Raw genomic sequence first — 19,753 nt, 5'->3', positions numbered from 1 at the left:
AAGGCATATTGATCTGATGTGTTGATTGTCTTCTCATTGTCAAATGTTTTGCTGCCGTCTCGTGCTCGCTCAATAAGCCATGCCAACATCTACACACATTCCCTACGATAGCCCGTCGCTTACGTGCTTCCTGGTCCACCCAGCAGCGCGAACCTTCGGACAATGCTGGGACCGATCTCGTCATATTCTGCCTTGGTGTGGCAGTAGCTCTTAAACTCAGGTGTCTGACCGAGCAAGCTACCTCCGAACCATGGGCCGTGTCTTTGCCTCTTGTGCGTAATGACTTGTACGTCCAGACCACCACTCTTTGCGCCTCCGCTCTTCGCTTCCGAAGCCTTAATCCTTGCGTCGACCATGTGCCTGATGTCGCGCTGCAGGCGTCGGCCAAAGTCCTTGTATAGTGTCGAACCACCCGAAAGCACAATGTTCTTGTAGAGTCCTCTGCGTACGTCGATGGGGGAGGATTGGATGACGGTGTCGACAATGGTAGGTAGCGGGGTGAGGAAGTCGGAGGAGTAGATCTCGGGGTTGAAGAAGATCTCAGGCGCGAGGAAACGTTCGTAGCCGACATCGACGGACGTGGTCTTGCCGTTGGGATAGTTGACGGTGTGCTTCTTGAATCGGTCATCTGACTCGCGGTCGAAACGTGCGAACTCCTTGACAATATCAGGGCATACGTAGCAGTATTCCTCCTTGATGCGCTCGGCAGTCTGGAGGGAGGAGTCGGGTTCGCCGCGTTCTCGGAGGAGCGATTGTACGAAGTTGGTGATGTCGCGACCGGCGATGGGGACACTCTTGATTGAGGAACCGATGACGTAGCCTTCAGCAACGGGGATAACGTGCGTCACACCAGCTCCGGAGTCGATGACAGTTCCGGTGAGGGATCGGTCCTGCACCTTGGAGCTAGTCCATGACGCGGCCAGGGCGAGCACAGCTTGTACGGCAATGTAGAGACCGGCGACGTTGAACGACTCGAACATGATTTCGGCGGTGGCTTCGCGGTTCTCGGGAGGGTTCAGTGGCTATGGCTTGTCAGCTCCATCCTCCAGCGATTGTAGAAAGATAGCGTACGGGCTCGGTGAGGAGGAAGTGGTGGTCCTCAGGCTCCACTCTCAGGTACTTGAATATCGAGTTGGACCAGAAGCGTTCCATAAGGTCCTGCATGCCATTAGTACACCCTACCCTCTATCTGCATGCCTCTCCATACCCAATTGTCTATCTGACCATGCCTGATCGGGTAGTTGATGCCATAGCCCGCACCTCCAGCTGCGGCCAGAGCTTCGTCGCCGATGAAGAAGTCGAGGTCCTCAGTGCCGCGCTTTCCAGACAGATGCCCACCAGGTCCAGCACCACCGGTCAGGAATGAGGGCTTGTTCGCAACGGCTGGACGTCCAGAGCCTGATCCGCCGCTACCGCCTGTTGGGCCTTTGGTAGCTATCGCAGTGGGGAAGACGAAGGAGGGAGAGTCGTTGCCGGCGAAGCCTGGTGAATTGTTATTAGAGGCCAACTCCACGAATTGAATTGGTCAGCATACCGAGCTTCGAGTATCCCGTACCGCTATAGCCAGTGTCAGTACTCGATCGCAGCGTGGGTGCCCATGGCCAGCGGGTAGCTTACTTGTCCATGACAACGGCGGGGGTTTGAGACGCCATCTTTGCTGCTGCTTGGCACAAAAACGGATATGCAACGCAGCTCAGGTGGTACCTGATATAAGAGCAGAAGCGCGTGGGCTGGGTGTCGAGGTGGCTTCGTCAAAGAGGTGACGACGGCGGTCGGTGCACGTTGTCGAATCAGGCACCGCCCCGCTCCGCCCTTGGCAGCGGAGTGAGACGAAATAGTGGGGAAGGACTTGCTCACTTGGTCAATACGATCGCTCCTACCTCCCTGGTGTGCCGTGCCTACCGCTTCAACAGAGTCTGTGTCATACCGCAAAATACTGCAACCACATGGCTTAGGCTGATGCACAGAGGAAAGAGCCATCGCAAGCTCATTTTTGACATCGCTGCTAACCTCCTCTCCACTGACTGTGCACCTACAGCGCTCATCGAGCATCTCTCCCACTCTCATTGCTCACCCCGCCGCCACAGGTCACCATCGCCTTTACATCGGCACGTCCTCTCCATTAATTTCTCATTGTTTCCCCCCTCAGTCACCTCGTCTGTCCTGGAATTACCTATCTTCTCTTCCGAACCTACACCTGCCCGTGTCTCGAATGACCGCTTAACGACCATTTCCACAGTCAACCTCACAGCCGTCTGCCGCTACCACCCAGTCTAGAGCGACACCGGATCATCCCAATAATCGGCCAAACGTCCCCGCCCGGCAACAAACGCTCGTCGCGTCTGTAGAGATCCAAAACTGCAGCCAAGCCTCATCTGAGAACCGTTATCTCTCACTGCATTGCACTGGATACGTTCGGCCTGCGCTTCCGCGACCTTTGTCGACGCTTTTCCACTCACAAAGGCATGTCGGTCCCTAGTCGTCACTATGCACCCATAGACGGAGCTTATCATATTGATACGCACACACGCAAAGCCTCGCGTAGTCCGCCAAACGATGATGTATGCTGCATATATGTTCACGCTGGCGCCGGCTACCATAGTCACCAGAACGAGAGGATACATCTGGAAGCGTGTAACGAGTGAGTTTTCTGGTGTTTTCTCTAGGTTGTCCCGCGTACGCTCATGCTGATATGAACAGTGCCGCGCAGCTGGCCATGTTGATTCTGAAGAACGGCGGCTCAGCGCTAGATGCTGTCGAGGCTGCAATCAAGACATTGGAAGATCGAGAAATCACCAATGCTGGCTATGGAAGCAACCTCGCAATGGACGGTGTGGTTGAGTGCGATGCATCCGTGGTCGACCATTACGGGCGTAGCGGAGCTGTCGGGGCTGTCGCTCGTAAGTCTAGCAACTAAAGGCTATGGTCCAGTACTGACAATGATTACAGAAATCAAAAACCCTATTTCGCTAGCACGAATGGTGCACGACCACACGATGAGTCCACTTACGCTGCGTCGAGTCCCTCCAAACCTCTTGGTGTCGCAGGGTGCCACGGACTTTGCTGTGGAGATGGGTATGCCGATTCTGCCCCACGACGCACTCATTTCTCCCGCCGCGAAAGAGCGCTGGATGCGGTGGCGTTCCGACTTGAGGTCTGCCGAGCGCAAGTCCAGGAAGAGCGGCGCCCACCCGTCCTGTTGGAAGATCAGGGACAATGTGGCGCCAGCGGATGAGCGAGCGCACGAACGCGTGCGCGAACAACACACCCAAAACCTGCTACGCACCCACAAATCCCTACTGCAGTCACAGTCACCTCCGCTTTCCGACGACGTGATGTACGACCAAGCCGAGAATGCATCTTCCGACCCTTCAGTTCCTCCTTCCGAGCAGTCGTCGAGCTCTTGGATAAGCGATGAGCAGACCAGTGCACCCGAACTGATCGATCAAGCCCCATCGCCTGCTGACGTACGCCCACCTACTGTTGCAGATGCTTCTCGCAATGCCTTTGTCAACAGTACGCAACAGATCCCTACCCTGAAAGAGTATCGTCGCGATGCAGGCTACGAGAGCATTATGGAAGATGCGCAGATGGAGGACATGACCTACGCACCAAAGCCACGCAAAGCATGGGCTGATGGGTCTGGGGAGGATTTTGACTCTGATTCGAGCGCGCAGACAGCAAAAGGCAACCCCGTGGAGAGCTCTCAGTGTGATGGTGTCGACACTCGTCTGCCACAGACTCCTGACGAGAACTCAGTCAATTCGAAGTTCGCTACCGCATCGACACCTCTGAGTCACTTCAGAGAGACCGCGCCACTACCGCCGATGCCATCTAATTCGAGCCGCCATGAACCCGAGGAAGATCACATCACCGACACCGTTGGGGCTATCGCAATAGACAGCTGGGGGAACATTGCTTGCGGTGCATCTTCCGGTGGCATTGGCATGAAGTACCGCGGGCGTGTGGGCCCAGCGGCTCTCGTCGGTGTCGGCGCTGCAGTCATTCCCGTGGACCCCGACGACCCCGAGCAGACCTCTGTCGCCACTGTCACAAGCGGGACCGGTGAGCACATGGCAACCACCATGGCCGCTACGGTATGCGCCGAGCGTCTCTATCAGAGCGTGAAGAAGAGCCGTGGCGGTGACTACGTTGAAGTTACCGAGGACGAAGCTCTCAAGGCGATGATCGAGAACGAGTTCATGGGTACACAGTTCTTGTCGCTTTCATGTGCGATATACTAACTCCACTTCAGGTCACCCAAGCGTCAAGCACAGCAACTCCGCAGGTGCCATCGGCATCCTTGGCGTCAAGAAGATGCGCTCCGGCATGCTGCTCTACTACGGACACAACACCGACTCGTTCGCCATGGCATCCATGTCATCTGAAGACGACCGACCCGCTTGCTCAATGTCGCGCAGTAACGGCAACGGCCAAATCGCACAGGGTGGAAGGATGATGCCCATGAGGCGCAACAAGAAGACCAAGTCTACCCCTCGCCGATGACCTGAGCTGCTGCCCTAAGAACCTACATCCCTAATCACCCTCAGCCTCACACCCTTGGTGCTGGCCGAGGAGCGTTCGTCACTGCCTACATCCTTGTCCTCTTTTCATTCGTGTAAAAGCATATGCATCTATGGTAGTTTTATACCCCTGCGTGGTGTTTCTCTTTCCTGTCCTTCTTCCATCAGCGAGCGGTGCTTTAGAAATCCCACAACAGTATTGTTAGCCAAGAAAAGTTCATCTGTGTTTGCATGGAGAGAGATGTAGTGCAAGGTGTAGACGATTAGCGATGAAATTCACGAGCATCATTGCATCCAACTCGCATGTACCTCTAGTACATATGCATCTCAATAAACGTAAAGGCATTTCTGCTGTGTACTTCCATTGTTCCGAAGGACAAAAGGCTCCGAGCGTTGCCGCAAGAAACTATCGACAAGCTCAGACTCCAGCCCTCAGTCCGGTACAACCTTGGATTCTCTGCTCAGTCCAGAGCGCCAATCCTTGCTTGCGATACAAATCTTCTTCCACATGTTCCCCATCGGCCACGAATACCATGTTTTGACCTGCGACTCGATAGTCCGGCCAATGCAGACTAGAGTTTTCAAAGTTGGGGTCTAGGCCATGTACGAAAGACGCCCACGCCCCACTCATATGTTGAGCAAGGCGGGCATCGGAAGACCGGGGACCGTCAGGTTTACCGAACACGTAGCTCATCTATGTTGCGCGTCAGTCTCGGCGTTGACGCGAGTGAGAGGGTACGAATTGATGGGTCGACTTACCTCAGAACTGTGAGTTGCTCCAAGGAGTACAGATGAACGCCAGGGAACCTGAGCGAATCTGTAGCTGTAGACAGGGTTGCGAGCTTGCGCATATAGCCCTGTCATCCAACGGCGAACCGAGTGCTCGATCGCATCGCCGAAGATCAAATAGCTCTAGGGTTAGGTATCAGCCGGAGCTCCATCTAAATGTAGTAGGACGAACCGTCTTATCCATAAATCCAGTCGGTAGCACGCCGGGGCCAGTGTTATGTGGGACACCGGCAGTTGGATCATCCGGGTATAACTCAAAAAGCTTGTTGAACGCGGAGCTTTGGATCGCATAGCTTGCTGAAGCTTATCAGTCCAATCCGATCATGTCTGCAACGGGGCCATGACTTACATCCATTTAGACCTATCAGAGCCTGCTCTATGTCCACTGTTGTGTTGGAACCGGGCTTGACAAGAATGTTGCCCTCATCGTCATTCACTGATGTTTTCTTAGCTTACTTCACTCACTATTCTTAGCGAAAGTGTGAACTTACCACCCATTAATAGTGGAACAGAGACTTGCTTTGCTTGATTGAACAACTCCACAGGGTGTGCCGTCATAAAGTTACCATCAATAGAAGGTAGGAATTGGTCGTAATGCTGTAAAGAAACGTTGAAAAGTATCTCGTTGTCGAGTGAGCGTAGACACGAGAAGTTTTCACAACCAGTCTTGTTGAGAAACGCTTGATAACGAGCCTCTCGAATGGATGATATATTCCAGTTGCATGGCACGTCGTAGAAGCTGCCACTCTGAACGATAGCTAGAGATGTTATTATCATTATCGTGGTTGAAAGAAGATTGAAGCTTACCTGCTCGGAAAAGGTGGTCATCTCGACCTCCATATGCGACGAGGTGTTGGAGGATACTAGTGCCACCAGCACTGCTCAAGGTCAGCATATCACTTGCATGCATAAAGCGACCCGCTAACCTTTGTCCCATGATGGTGACTTTCGAAGGAGATCCACCGAATGCAGCGATGTTTTCTTGTACCCATTGAAAAGCAAGTCGCTGGTCGAGCAAACCAAGATTCTCTACACCAAGAGAATGTGGTTCATCTCCTGAAGGGAATCCGTAAAACAAAAGTCTATACTGGATGGAGACGAAGATCTATAGAGGCCTTTAGTAAGCTCATACGAGAAAGGGTGGCATTCAGGAATCTTAGATCACCCACAATTGGCGTGCCCTGAGCGACAGACTGCTGAACTAATGACGGCCAATGTTAGCCATGCTGGTTTCGCGAAGGGAACAAAGGGCGTACCAATATAGCTTCCGTTCTCCGTAGGTGTTGCGGCGCTGCCTTGCCAGAATCCGCCGCCATGAATCCAGATTACGACCGGATGTTCGCTGGAATTAGCTATCGTGGAAGATGGGCGGACGATATTTAGTGTTAAGCAGTCTTCGCTGAATCTGGAACCTGAGGGAGGAGACCCTGTTCCGTGACAGACCGTGGAATAGTTGCTGTACATGTTCTTAGGTCAGTGTCAATTGAATGAGCTTTCTACTCACCCGGCATCAAAAGCACCGTCGAATTCAGTTGTCCGACCAGTCGAAATATTGAATCTGGGAGGGGGGTCCGCATATGGGATGCTGAGGAAGACATCCTGACTAAACTCTGGCAGCGAACGCCCGATGACAGTACCGTTTGTTATTGTTGCCGTTGGCCTTGATGCAAAGCAGCATCCCTCTATGGTAAGAACTAGATGAAAAACGGCGAATAGTCGCATGATTGCACGATCTCAAGTTCGCTATATTCCCAGGGTGAAAATGAGAACCAAACTCATGCTCACAAGAAAGGGTCAAGGACAAGTACAGCGCTAGTTACACATCATCGTAATCTCCCACCGCACTGATTTGGTTGTCACTATCAATCTGCGGGGAGGCTTCCTAAAGTGGGGAAATTTTTTCTAGTCGCCCAGGAAGCATGAAGACAGCATTTTGCGATGGAGAAGGGAACACACACCCGCTGCAGATGGCAGATACCCGGGAGGCGTTGGCGACAATAAGCGAGCCGAATCGACGCCGATAGAGCTAGCAGGGGGTTGCCCTGCACGCTGCCTCGGCATGATCTCAAGCGATCCGTGTGAGATAAGGGGCCGGGTGGGGAAGTGTCGACCTGATCATTGGCACTTGCGCAGACTCCGATCCCCAAGAACAGGAAGGCTGCGATGTACACCGGCAACATCTAGTCATGCCACGTAATCCGCGCTTGAGACGCGTACCTGATGACATTCGAGTTCGAGTTTCACGCGCGTAAGTGATCAGCTCATCTTGCGGCTCTGCGATACAGCAATTTCTCGCCGTGGCAACTGACACGTAATCCAGATGCGCAGTCTGTAGGGCTCGCAAGAGCCGCTGCATAGCACGAAATGTAGGTGCTTGCGAGAGGTGTGTTGAGAAAGGTGAAGAGTGTGATTTATATGCAGCTGAAGCGTCGGGTTCTCCCGCAACCAGCTCAAATGCCACTGTCAACGGCCAGCAGATGGACAGACATCCTCCTGGCTCTGGACACGAAGACAAGGATGTTGGAACCCCCTCTTCGATGCCGACAGCTCAAGTTAGAGTCTTGGGCCGCCCCGCAGACAGTAATGTCTCACTTGCTGCGCCAGAAGCAGTTCAGACTTCGTTAGGGAAAAGTCCAACAGACTCGAGGTCGGACTGTGGAGCGCGATCGCCCGGTGAGCCGTCACCGGTCCCCAGCGTAGAACCAGAAGATGCTATTCTGATTGTAGAGGATTTCGATCGGACCCGTACGTGTTGAGTGTGACATTAATACATTTGCGTCCTATGTGCTCACTTTCGTCTAGAATATACTGGTCTCCGTTCCAATGAGAGTTTCCTTCTTTGTGTTCAAGATGTTTTGCATTCCACTACCCGAAAGAGGGTCCTAGAATCAACCAACCGAAGCTCGTTGGTATGTCATATATCTGGTAGCTGATGTTACTAGTGAGGTTGCTTTTATTAACGCCGTGTTAGGAAATGGCCAACATCGTCAGACCACCGCCTGTTCACAGTAAAGAGTCAATCGAGGCAATGAAGGCGTTCCCTCCTCAAGAGATCGCTGCATTCCTTGTTTCCACATTCTTTTATTACGTCGAAGCAACGTTCTTTTATTGCGACAGAGAGTGGCTCTATACTACTCTCAACAGCTATTACACCGACACCTCATCCGGAAGTGCGATTGACGATGCATTTATTTGCTTCGCTTTGCTTGTCTTTGCCTTCGGTAGCCAATTTGCGCATTTGAGATCCCGACCTACATCCAACGACCCGCTTCCTATAGACCCTGGAAAGAAATTCTACGACAGTGCTCAGAAGCTTATTCCAAGGGTCATTGACACATGTACTCTGAAGGGAGTCCAAGTGTGTCTACTGGCAGGTCTGTACAAATTGCCATACAACCTGCCAGATACGTCTTATCTCTACCTTGGAATGGCTATGAGGATGTCAATCGCCAGTGGGCTGCACCGCAAGACATTAGCCGTGACATTGGATCCTCGAATTACGGAAGTTCGCAATCGTTTGTGGTGGAGTGTTTATTCTATAGACAAGTATGGCACATCCTTTCCTACGATTGGCCTCAGCTAATACCGTCTTAGACGCACAAGTATTGCTTTAGGTCGGCCTTCTAGCATCGCAGAAGACGCGATCGATGCACCCTTTCCTAAGTATCATCCGTCGTTGGACACCCTCGAATATCAATCGAACGTGCAGCATCAAATTGAATACTTGAAGTTAACGCGTATCGTTTCGAAAATCGTGCAAAACATGTAAGCGAAGGCCTCAAAAGCGATTGTTCGATGCTGACGATCACGTAAGTCCTCTCGAATCGAAGCCACCAAACATCAAAGATCTGTCAGAACAATTGAAGGAGTGGCGATCTCAGCTTTTCTCCAATCTCCATCCCAACGACTTGCTTCCCAGCGAACGGAATTTCCGTACGACCGTTCACCTGCATATACACTATCACTGGGCGTGGATCCTCATGGGCCGTGCCTCCCTTCTCCAAGTCTCGCGTGAACGCATTCAAGCTATATCGGACTCTGCAACCCCCGCACCGGAACAGCCCCAAAGTCGGACGGACCTTGCGACCCTCTGCGTCGACGCTGCGAAGGCGACGATTGAGCTAATACTGGTCTTGAAGAAGCACAACTTGCTCTGCCGCTTCTCGTTCACAGATCATCATGCTTCAGCCGCAGCATTGATCATATTGATACTCCATAGTATCCTGCAGCACGGAGACGAGACGAGCAGAATCATAGACGATGGCGTTGACATGTTACGTTACATGGCACATGGAGGCTGCCGTGGAGCTTCGTCGGATCTTCATACTATTGAGCAGCTCAGGCGACTTGCTTCCGACTTGCGTCAGAAGATATACCGAGGCCAAGGCGGGCTTTCAGTTGGAGGCTCCATGCAACCAACATCTATAACGGCCTCATATCAAGCCTGGGTGAACTGGATGTCAGAGCAAGAATCATCTAGAAGTCATGATTCGCGGCCGGACAACTTCTGTTCTCAACTCGATCCAGGAACTCTGCCGAGCGATTCTGAGATACGCGCTCACGAGAGCCCTCTCATGTACGAAGTCGGCTCTAATAACGACACGCTTGACGCTCTGGACTATCGCTGGCTTGATCAAGGAAATGTTAACTGGAACTTCGATGCATTCAACGGATCAACTTTCCAAGGAGAGGTTCCTCGAGGATTTGAGTGGGATGACGGCCGGCTAGACGTACTGGATATGACGCAGCTTCTTGGAGGCTACACCGGGCAGACTACCTATGGCCAGGGTTGAGCATACTCTGACCATGATGTATCGCGCAGGCAAAATCACAACTCCAGGCAAAGACATCAGATTCGATCTAAGGAATCCGATAATCTTTATTCTATAAACGGCCGTACCTCGTGAGCATCCTCATCAAGCAAGCTCCATCTACTCGTACACACTCTACCATCTTTAATGACAGCCAAGAGATTTCTCTCCGGCTGTGCCAAAACCGATATGTCTTCCAAAGGATTTGCGTTCAGAATCAGCAAATCCGCAGCGAAGCCTTGCTTAATCTGCCCCAGAAAGTTTTCCTGTCGCATCATCTTGGCGGGGATGATGGTCGCGCTTCGTAAGATTTCCAGAGGAGGTAGCACTTTACTTCGGATGGTGAACTCATCGAGCTGGCGTACGCCGAGATGTCCGAGAAGATCAGAACCGTAGCATATGTTTACCCCAGCGTCCGCAGCAATCTTAAGACCTCGCAGCCCTGCCACGTATACCTCCGCATTTTTCTCCATGGACTCGGCTGGCATGTATCCAGCAAACTTTTCATCGCCCATTGCAGTGTAGGTTACCAGAGTTGGGGTGAGATATGCGCCCTTCTGGGCCATCAACTCTGCTGTCTCCTTATCGATCATGTTACCATGCTCGATACCCATTACCCCGTTCTCCATCGCTTGCCGAATGGATTGCGGGGTATACGCATGAGAAGTCACATACGTCTGGCTGTTTTTGGCGACTGTTGTAATGGCGCTGATTTCTTCCGACGTGAACTGAACATTGTCGATGCGGTCTGTCGGGCTGCAAACACCACCTCCCCCCATGATTTTGATAAAGTCGGATCCGGTACGAATGTTTTCGCGCGTTGCGCGCAAGCACTCTGGCACACCGTCGCAAATAAAGGATGGGAAATTTGATGAGCCGCCGCCGCAGCATTCAATGTTTGAGTGGTCGTGGGAGCCTCGCGTATCTCCGTGCCCGCCTGTCTGGCTTAGGAAATTGCCCGCGATAAACAATCTAGGTCCCTGCACAAGGCCATCTTCGATCGATTGCTTGAGAGATAATTGCGCTCCGCCGCAATCTCTTACTGTGGTAAAGCCTCTATCGAGCATTTGCTTACAAACATGCGCGTGTCTGTAGGCTGACGTCGTTGGGTTCAGAGATTTGGTATCTTGCCATTGCATTTCGCCAGGCACTGCAATGATGTGGACATGGCAATCGAACAATCCCGGACAGAGGTATTTTCCTCGAAGATCGACTCGTGTCGCGACGTCAGCAAGATTGGACGATTTGAGCATGCCTTCGGAGCTGTGTTGAAGCTCGACCTGTTCGATTCGTCCTCCGGACAATTTGACAGTGGCATTCTCGTGAATTACGCCGGCCTCGACATCCACTAGGTTGACATTGGTGAAGATATAGGCTTTTTGTGCTGGAGGTGTCCACGGCTTAAGCAGTTGTCCGTGGTATGAAGATGCAGATACCATGGCGTCAAAGGGATATGCTCGGTAACAAATGCGTGAGAAACAGCGGAAAATGGGTGATGAAAGCCAGGAAAATAAATCGATATCACTTCTACTATCTTAAGGCACCAGATCATGCCGAATTACCGTTCTGCTTACTCAATTGATAGTCAATGATTTTTCCGAACGTTGTGGATATTGAACTGGTCTGTACCGTGCTGCTGTTCGTCTCCCATCCGAGCGGGTATTGGAAGTTGGAGTTTACCCGTGGTCAGGGTACAGATACCCGACCCGAGTCATACTTTAGCATCGGGTATATGTGCTATCTTTGAGAAGTAGGCCCTTCTAGCTAGCGAGCTGCTAGCTTTGTGGATAACTCCCCGCATTCCAAGCTCCCGGCAAAACCAAACTTCGTGTGTTCCGGCGCCACAGGTGTGGAAATGTATCGTCGCATACCGTCGAGCTCAGCGCGCTATGCAGAATACGATAGCGGCACCTTTATCTCTCCATGATTCACTGGGTAGATAGTATCGCGTGTGTGACTTGTGTTCGGCACAGGCGGCGTCTAGCTTCGCGCGGCTTCAATCCCTGCCAACGTTCGGCAAAGTAGCCTGATAGCGACGATACGACGATACGCCTTATCCTGACTATCCATATATCTTACTTGTCGTGGCCAGAACCTTGAAGTTGTTGGACAGTAAGACTGTACTTCAACGGATTCTTACATTTCTCGTCAATCTCGTACTTGCCTTCGACGCCAACATGGCAAGTCACATCGCCAGCGACGAGAAGGCACAGCCAGATACCGCCTTGGCCAATGACACCCAGTCAAATTCAGAGACTGAAGATCTCGCTATGTTGGCTCTGGAAAAACGCGTCCTCAAAAAGACTGATATGGTAGTCTTGCCAATGGTAACCCTCCCAGTGCTACTCTTGCGATGACACAAGCTTATAACCTCGATCAATACAGATGTGCTTCGTTTTCTTCTTCCAGTGTAAGATCAGGATTGTCGACCAAGGAACATGTCTCTGACGAATGAGCAGATCTAGACAAGCAGAGCCTGAGCTATGCATCAGTGTATGGTCTTATCACTGACCTGAACTTGAGGGGCAACCAGTTCGCATGGACCTCTTCCATATTTTACGTTGGACAGCTTGCGTCCGAGTTCCCGTTCATCTACCTCATGAGCCGCTTCAGACTGTCCAAGTTCGTTGGAATTACAATGTAAATCCATTACCGCCAGATTATGCATCCGATGACTAAGTTTCAACAGTGTTCTCTGGGGTGCAGTCTGCATGTGCCTTGCCGCTCCAAAAACATACCATCAGTTCTTAGCTGTGCGCTTTTTTCTAGGAGCAGCAGAAGGGGCAGTCAGTCCAGCCTTCATCACCATTACAAGCATCTGGTACAAGAAAAGCGAGCATGCGCTACGCATAGGGTACGTCGCGAGAGAAGAGGAACAGAGACGGAAAGCTAACAGAATGTGTGATAGTTGCTGGATTACATGCAATGCTCTTGCGCAAATCGTCGGCTCTCTACTCATGTACGGCATCGGAGAACACAACAAATCATCGCTGGCATCTTGGAGACTTATGTTCCTTGTCTGTGGGATATTCACCTCGCTCTGCGGAGCAGTTTTCTATTTCGTCATGCCCGACGGTCCTGATACGGCTTGGTTTTTGACCGCGGAAGAAAAGGTCGCTGCTCGTCATCGGCTCTCTGAAGACCACGACGGCGGCGACAAGACATCCTTTTCCATGGCACAACTCAAGGAGGCTGCATTCGACTTCAAGACATATGCTGCGTTTGCTTTCGGTATCCTCGTCACTGCTCCGGCTCCAGTGCTCACTGTAAGTCAGCCCTTTCAAGACATCATACTCGCACTAACAAGTCTTCTTAAAAGTTCGCGTCTTTGATCATCAAACAACTCAGCTATACCTCCGGCGACACTCTACTGCACGGATCGCCCTCCGGAGCGGTTCAGATCGTAGCCATATGGATTGGAATCACGGCGTGCTTGATATGGCCCCAGAAACGTTCTCTTGTCATAATCGGACTCGTTTTGATACCCCTAGCCGGATGTATTATGCTGCTGGTACTACCTCTACACGGCTGGCCCATAATCATAGCGGCTTGGCTCGGCTCTTGCATCTCGAGTATCTTCTCGCTCACCATGAGTTTGAACGCGTCGAACATTCGGGGCAACACGAAGAGATCCGTCGTCAATACAATGTATTTTGTTGGTTACTGTTCTGGCTGCATTGGATTTCCACAGCTGTGGACGACGGAGACTGCGCCTCGGTATACTGCCGGCTTGATTGTTTCGGTGGTGGATTGGGTTCTTCTTATCTTGCTTATGGCGTACTATTGGTACCACGGATGGAGTGAGAACAAGAGGAGGGACGAACTTGAGAAAGAGTCGACTGTCACAGTATACGAGGCCGGTGCTGATGTTACAGACAAACAGGACTTGACTTTTAGATATTCTCTATAGTTGTCGGTAGTGTTGTAGAAGAAATGTTGTTCTTCGCAGAGAGATCGCAATCCTCAGACTCTGGCAAAAGGTCCTACCCGCCAGTTTGCCCACTGGTGGGTAGGCATCCGTGTGCTAATCGAGAACGTAGAGCGGCCCGATGGCACCTCGGAATTGAAGCCTGTCCGCGGCGAGGGCCTCGAACCTGCTCCACTCTTTCACTCTTTCGAGGGTGTGAGCAGAGCCAATGTGACATACCCGCGAAGCCCGTGTACTCCAGAGCAATCGGCTCCCCTCGAAAGCCCCAACCTTTACGTTGTGCCCATATCGACGTCACAGATGGTGGAGACGGTATGGCAGAGGCGGTGCACGATGGGTTGCGCAACGTCGCGTCGCGGTATCGGAGGCGTTGCGGCGCGTGTGCGGGGCGGTCGGTGAAGGTGAAGGTGGAGGTGAAGTGTCGGGAGATGATGCGGCGAGACGTCGCTGGTTGTCGAGCGCTGTGTCAGTGCGGGTAGGGCATGGCCATGGAGAGCAGGAGCAATGATGAGAGATGTGTCGCTTGGTATTGAGCGTTATGCCAGCTTAGGCACACGGCCGTCGGCGGCGGTGGAGGATCGAATCTGGGGCCGCATGATACGGTGCCAGGCGTTGGGCACATACGGGTCGTACCAAAGTTCCGCGTCCTGGATGTCCACATTATCGGAACGCAGACTGTACGGCGCCCTAGATAGGAGTCTGACTCATAGGAGCGTGGCGAATATTCTCAAATTGTGAGTCCTTTGATATTGAACACTGACTTGATGAGTTTCCAGGTCGCTTAGTGGTATTGGTGATGCAATACTGTGACTCACGACGCACGTAACCAATCACTGATCGGCGAGGGCCAATGGGGGTCCGCGAGTACCAGTGTCTGCCATCGCGTCCCAAAGCGTGAGCGCAGTCACACTCAACCGGCTTCGTGATGCAGCATACTATATAAACCTCCTATCTCGTGCCGATACTTCCTCCCTCAACCATGGCGTCCAAAAAGTTCGCGCACTGGAATGGTTTCCCCTTCATGACTGCCCCGCGAACGAAATACTACTCTGGTCAGACACAATCACCGCTCTTCCGACTATCCCGCGAGATTCGGGATATCATCTATGGATACTACGCGCTAGGGGAAGGCGACAATGGCTACCATTACGACAGTGAGACCGGGAAGATGCTCGAGCAATCACCATCATCAGAGCCTAAGCGCATTGTTCGCCTTGGTCTCATGGTTTCGTGCCGCATTGCTGCTGAGGAGCTCAAGAATTGCGCTTTCCGTAAGGTGCAGTTCAGCCCCCATCTTTCACAAGATGATGGGCAGGCTTTTCTAGGGCTTGCTTCTCGAGCTGGGCGATTTCAGTGCTGTAAGTGCTCCATCTATACTCGAGCCTAGAGTGTTTCCCTTTCACTAACACGGAACATCATAGTGTTGAGATTGATAGACCGTCAAAAGCAACGGATATTAATTACGGTGTGCGAACTGCTAGAGCCTGAAGACTGGCTTGATCTGCATCACCGGTTTCCATCAGTTCAAGTGTTGCGTCCGACACAGATGGACAACGGCCTACATCTGGCTCCACTAGACTTCAGCGACGCTCTTCAACACATCCTCATCCTGGCAAAAACCCGCGATCCGCCCAAATTCGCGGAGCTGGCCTGTAGTGTGTTTGGTTTGGGCAGGTGCCCATTGGCTACTTGGAACATCTCTGACCCCAACAACAACTACTTTGATGAAGGCGCATTGTACAGCGTTTTTTCCTGGCATCCCAACTCGTGGATATTACCAAGCAATGAAGATCTGGCTAAGCTAGAGGCTCTCATCTGTTTACCTGTCGACTCAGACTTTCGTCACCCGATGGCGGAGGATGGGACCTTCTACTTTGAAGACATATCAGACCACGTCCGGGCCTCTGGATGCACTCTCTGGTACTTCTCGGCGGCATCTATTGCGATCGACTTCTGTGAGTATTCCTTCAAACCCTCCCAACACTCATCTCCATTATGACTCTCTTCATCATGGTATAACTTCCCACTAACAAGCTCAGTGAAAAAAACACCTGAACAGCAGAGACACAATATGCGTACGATCATCCTCAACGAATCCACAGACACCGTCTCCCATTCTGCACACCATGCGCGTGGATTCATACCCTTCTGTCGAGAAAATCCCCAACTTCGCATAGAAAGACGCATCAGACTTTGCGCGCTCGAGTTCACCAGAGAGATTTCAGGGCCAGGCCATTGGGTCATGGAATACAGTTTTCGAGACATGATGCCCTGGATTGAAGCGGCTTTGGAATTACCCGCGCTTGGGATGCCTGCTTCCTCCTTCAGTCTGGTGATTGAAGGTGGACACGATGCTTGGACTTGCTTCAAATACGCGGCGGCTTTACATGAGGCGACCCTGGAGTACCATCGACGGAACGGGTATGAGATACCAACTCGGTCCGATGACCCTCACTCGATACCTTACAGGAATTGGTGGGACTTTCCACAAAATTTCTCAAAGACTGTACGAGATATCACGGAAGGCACATCCTGTATCAAATTCGATGGGGACGCGGGCGACCCTTGGGACACTGACCTGTTCTTCTATGAGCGCAATAATTGGACCGATCTGCAGTGGTTAGCTGATTGGAATAACAACGTCTTCTATCCCAGTATGTCTTTAGACATCTGTAGGGTTACACGCAACATTTTTCACAGGACAAGCAAAATAACGATACATCGAACGGTCGGGACTGTGGAGAGAGGCTTATCGACCACGCAGTCGTGTGAGGAATGGTGGACGGGCTGCGTTGAAGATTGAGATGAGGACTGCCATACGACTCCCGTGAGTATTGTAGCATACTCGCAAAGCAAACAGTATTGTCTCATCATTCTCTTCTCCATGTTCCAGTAATCCGAAAAGTAGGTACCATGTTACTTCTTATAGGCAAATCGATAACAAATCCATATCCCTTTAATAACCAATTTCCTCAAGTATTTTTGAATGCCTGCAATATCTTCAGACAACTTCATTGTAAGACTAAGATCGAATGTGCTGGTGTGAACGTGCTAACCTCTAGAGGACAAGATTATTCGCCATAGCTCGACGTTGAAGTGATCTTAGACATTCACTTCTGTTCCCATAACTGAAACCCTCGAAAGAATATATATACTGCTGCATACTATAAAACAACGTGTTTAGGAAATACACCTGCATTGCGATTATATACTGCGTTACTAACCTGTGTCGTGCTCGCATCTCTGCAAAAGCACATTCAACAAAACAACAGCCACTGCGTCTTTTGTCTCCTGCATTCGTCTCATCGTGAGCTTCGAGCTTCGAGCGTGTATCATCAAAGCTATTGCAACCATACCGTATACCGAAGTACAATCTCAATAACTAGTCCGACCCAGAACCAGACCGCAGTCTGAGTCAAAGGCGCACTCTATTCGTTCTGAGGGCGTATATTGTAGTCAAATCAAGACTCGGTTCGGAGAGGATACTCTTGCGCATCGCATTTGACAACTTGTCACAGTGACGCCGATAGCCGTATCTAGGCGCGTTCAATCGTTGATGGTGAGGGACTAGAATTTGTTGTCGCGCGTCATAGGGGATAAAGGCGGCGGGATTGGCTTAGCGCCACTACGCTAACGATCAGTCCCGCCTCCACCCACTTGCACCCTTCTCCTCTGCAGCCACACATGCGTTTGGGTTGTAACAGTCCCTACATCGCGCGACAATCTCGGTCACTTCGGACGAACGCATAAGATTGAGCAGTGGACGGTTCTCAGAGCAGCGCTGGGGAGGCATGAGTCATCGTCAGAGTCACAGCGAGGAGTACGGGCGGCTCTCGCTTAGCCAATCAGCGGTACCATCTCGCACGCGCGAACCATGGTCCTTCACAGTGTCCCAGTCTTTGGGATATCGAGTACAGTCATGCACAACCTCTTCCTGGACGGACGCTTCTTAAAGCTTCCACACATATACCTCGCTTCTCCCTCTTGTCTCTCATATTGCTTCCGCTAATGACGTCCAAGAAATTCGCCCACTGGAACGGGTTTCCGTTCATGACTGCGCCCAGGACAAACTATTACTCCGCACAACTACAATCACCTCTCTTTCGCCTGCCTCGAGAAGTTCGGGATGCTATTTACGAAAAATATGTACTCGGTGAAGACGGCTATCATTACGACAGCGACACTGGAAAGATGCTCTACTCGACTGAGCCAAAACAAACGGTTCGTCTGGGTCTCATCATCACCTGTCGAATTGCGCACGAAGAGCTCAAGAACATGGTCTTCCGGAAACTGCATTTCAGCACGCAGTTGTCTCATAACGACGGGCGTTCTTACATGGGGCTGAGTTCTCGAGCAGGCCGTTTCAAATGCAGTAAGTATCGGCGCGGTCATAGCATCAAATGATCTCACAACTAACGCGTCATCACTATAGTGCTTCGATACGCTGAGCGTCAAAAGCGCAGAATTCTGATCAAAGTGTTTGGCCTGCTACTAGAAGAGGACTTTGTTGATCTGGATTCTCGATTTCCTTCAGTCAAAGGATGGTTCCACGGACCCTTGCGGCAAGCGGTATGGGAACAGTGCGACACATTGGAAGCCTCCGAAGGCCCTGGCCAGTCGAAGGACTTGTCTACTGGTTTATTCAGCGACGCCCTTCACTACGCTATAGCATGCGCCAGGAGGCGTAATGGCCCAGAATTTGTCAGGCTTGCTCGCGACACGTTCGGAATGGGATGGTGCCCCATCGAGTTTGCACCGGGTCTGTCGCAAATGAACATGTTTTTGACGGGTGCACTAAGCGATGTATATGGGTGGCATCCCAAACCTTGGAGCAGCCCAGATGATGAGGAACTATCAAAGCTAGAGGCTCTGCTCTGCATCCCAGACGACACTGATACCGAACTCCCTACGACCGAAGAGGGTATTATCTACTATCCAGGAATGACATCCCATATCCAAGCGGCTAGCGAGAGATGGTTCTTCTCTGCCGCGTCTGTTGCGATCGGCCTTTGTAAGTCGTACAGCTCACACTGTTACCCCCCCTCTAGTGGACGCCTGCTGATTTTCATAGTACAACGTATGCCACCAGAGCGAATGCGTAATCTGCGCACGATAGTACTCGACGAAGATTTCAAAGCGGTGTCTCGACCTGAACTCCATGCTCGCGGCCTTATACCCTTTTGCATCAAGAATCCCCAACTTCGTATAGAAAGGCGCATTGGCCTATTCACGAATCTTCTTCCTCAAGGTTTCATCTGGTCCACAGGGTTAGATACAGGCTGCCCATGGCTTCTCAGTGACATGTGTTCCAGAGTCATGATTCCCTGGATCGAAGAAGCGTTGGCGTTATCTTCGCTAGGAATGCCCACTCACTCCTTCACCCTGGTCATCGACGGGTCGACGGAAGAAGCCTTGGAAATATGGAACCTACTCAAATACGCAGCAGCTACACAAGAAGCACGACTTTTGAATGAGCCTGTTCCACCCTCTAGGCCCCTTGTGCGGAAATATAACAGCTCACGGGATCTGCCTGCCAACTTTGCGAAAACTATCCGAGATATTGTCGAGGGTACTTCCGTCATACGATTCGACGGGGATGTTGGTGAACTGTGGGATCCAGAGGTATTCCTTTACGAACGTAGGGACTGGAATAAAGCGCAGTGGGACATGGATTGGTTCAGTAACGTCATCCGCCACGTAAT

The 19,753-nt window shown here is 51.5% G+C and overlaps 3 protein-coding genes across 3 annotated transcripts; 1 reads left to right on the top strand and 2 right to left on the bottom strand.

The window, feature by feature from the left end:
- Positions 1–119: 119 nt before the first annotated feature.
- On the bottom strand, positions 120–1,652 carry ARP3 (Arp2/3 complex subunit, actin nucleation center; the record flags this gene model as incomplete). The annotated part of the gene is made up of 5 exons (XM_051500931.1): positions 120–1,022; positions 1,072–1,158; positions 1,208–1,482; positions 1,535–1,557; positions 1,618–1,652. 5 exons carry the CDS (start codon positions 1,650–1,652, stop codon positions 120–122), a joined length of 1,323 nt encoding a protein of 440 aa, XP_051348874.1.
- Positions 1,653–2,465: 813 nt separating this feature from the next.
- J4E92_009584 (uncharacterized protein) lies at positions 2,466–4,506 on the top strand (the record flags this gene model as incomplete). The annotated part of the gene is made up of 4 exons (XM_051500930.1): positions 2,466–2,641; positions 2,701–2,900; positions 2,950–4,206; positions 4,256–4,506. The coding sequence occupies 4 exons, from the start codon at positions 2,466–2,468 to the stop codon at positions 4,504–4,506; spliced, it is 1,884 nt and encodes a 627-aa protein (XP_051348873.1).
- Positions 4,507–10,036: 5,530 nt separating this feature from the next.
- J4E92_009583 (uncharacterized protein) lies at positions 10,037–10,752 on the bottom strand (the record flags this gene model as incomplete). The annotated part of the gene is made up of 2 exons (XM_051500929.1): positions 10,037–10,089; positions 10,263–10,752. The coding sequence occupies 2 exons, from the start codon at positions 10,750–10,752 to the stop codon at positions 10,037–10,039; spliced, it is 543 nt and encodes a 180-aa protein (XP_051348872.1).
- Positions 10,753–19,753: the final 9,001 nt, after the last annotated feature.

This window comes from Alternaria infectoria, assembly GCF_024043175.1.
Source record: "Alternaria infectoria strain BMP 0036 chromosome Unknown scaffold_25, whole genome shotgun sequence".
Taxonomy (NCBI): Eukaryota; Fungi; Ascomycota; class Dothideomycetes; order Pleosporales; family Pleosporaceae; genus Alternaria; species Alternaria infectoria.
Note: the sequence above shows the minus strand (reverse complement) of the source record. Positions and strands in the feature narration are given on the sequence as shown.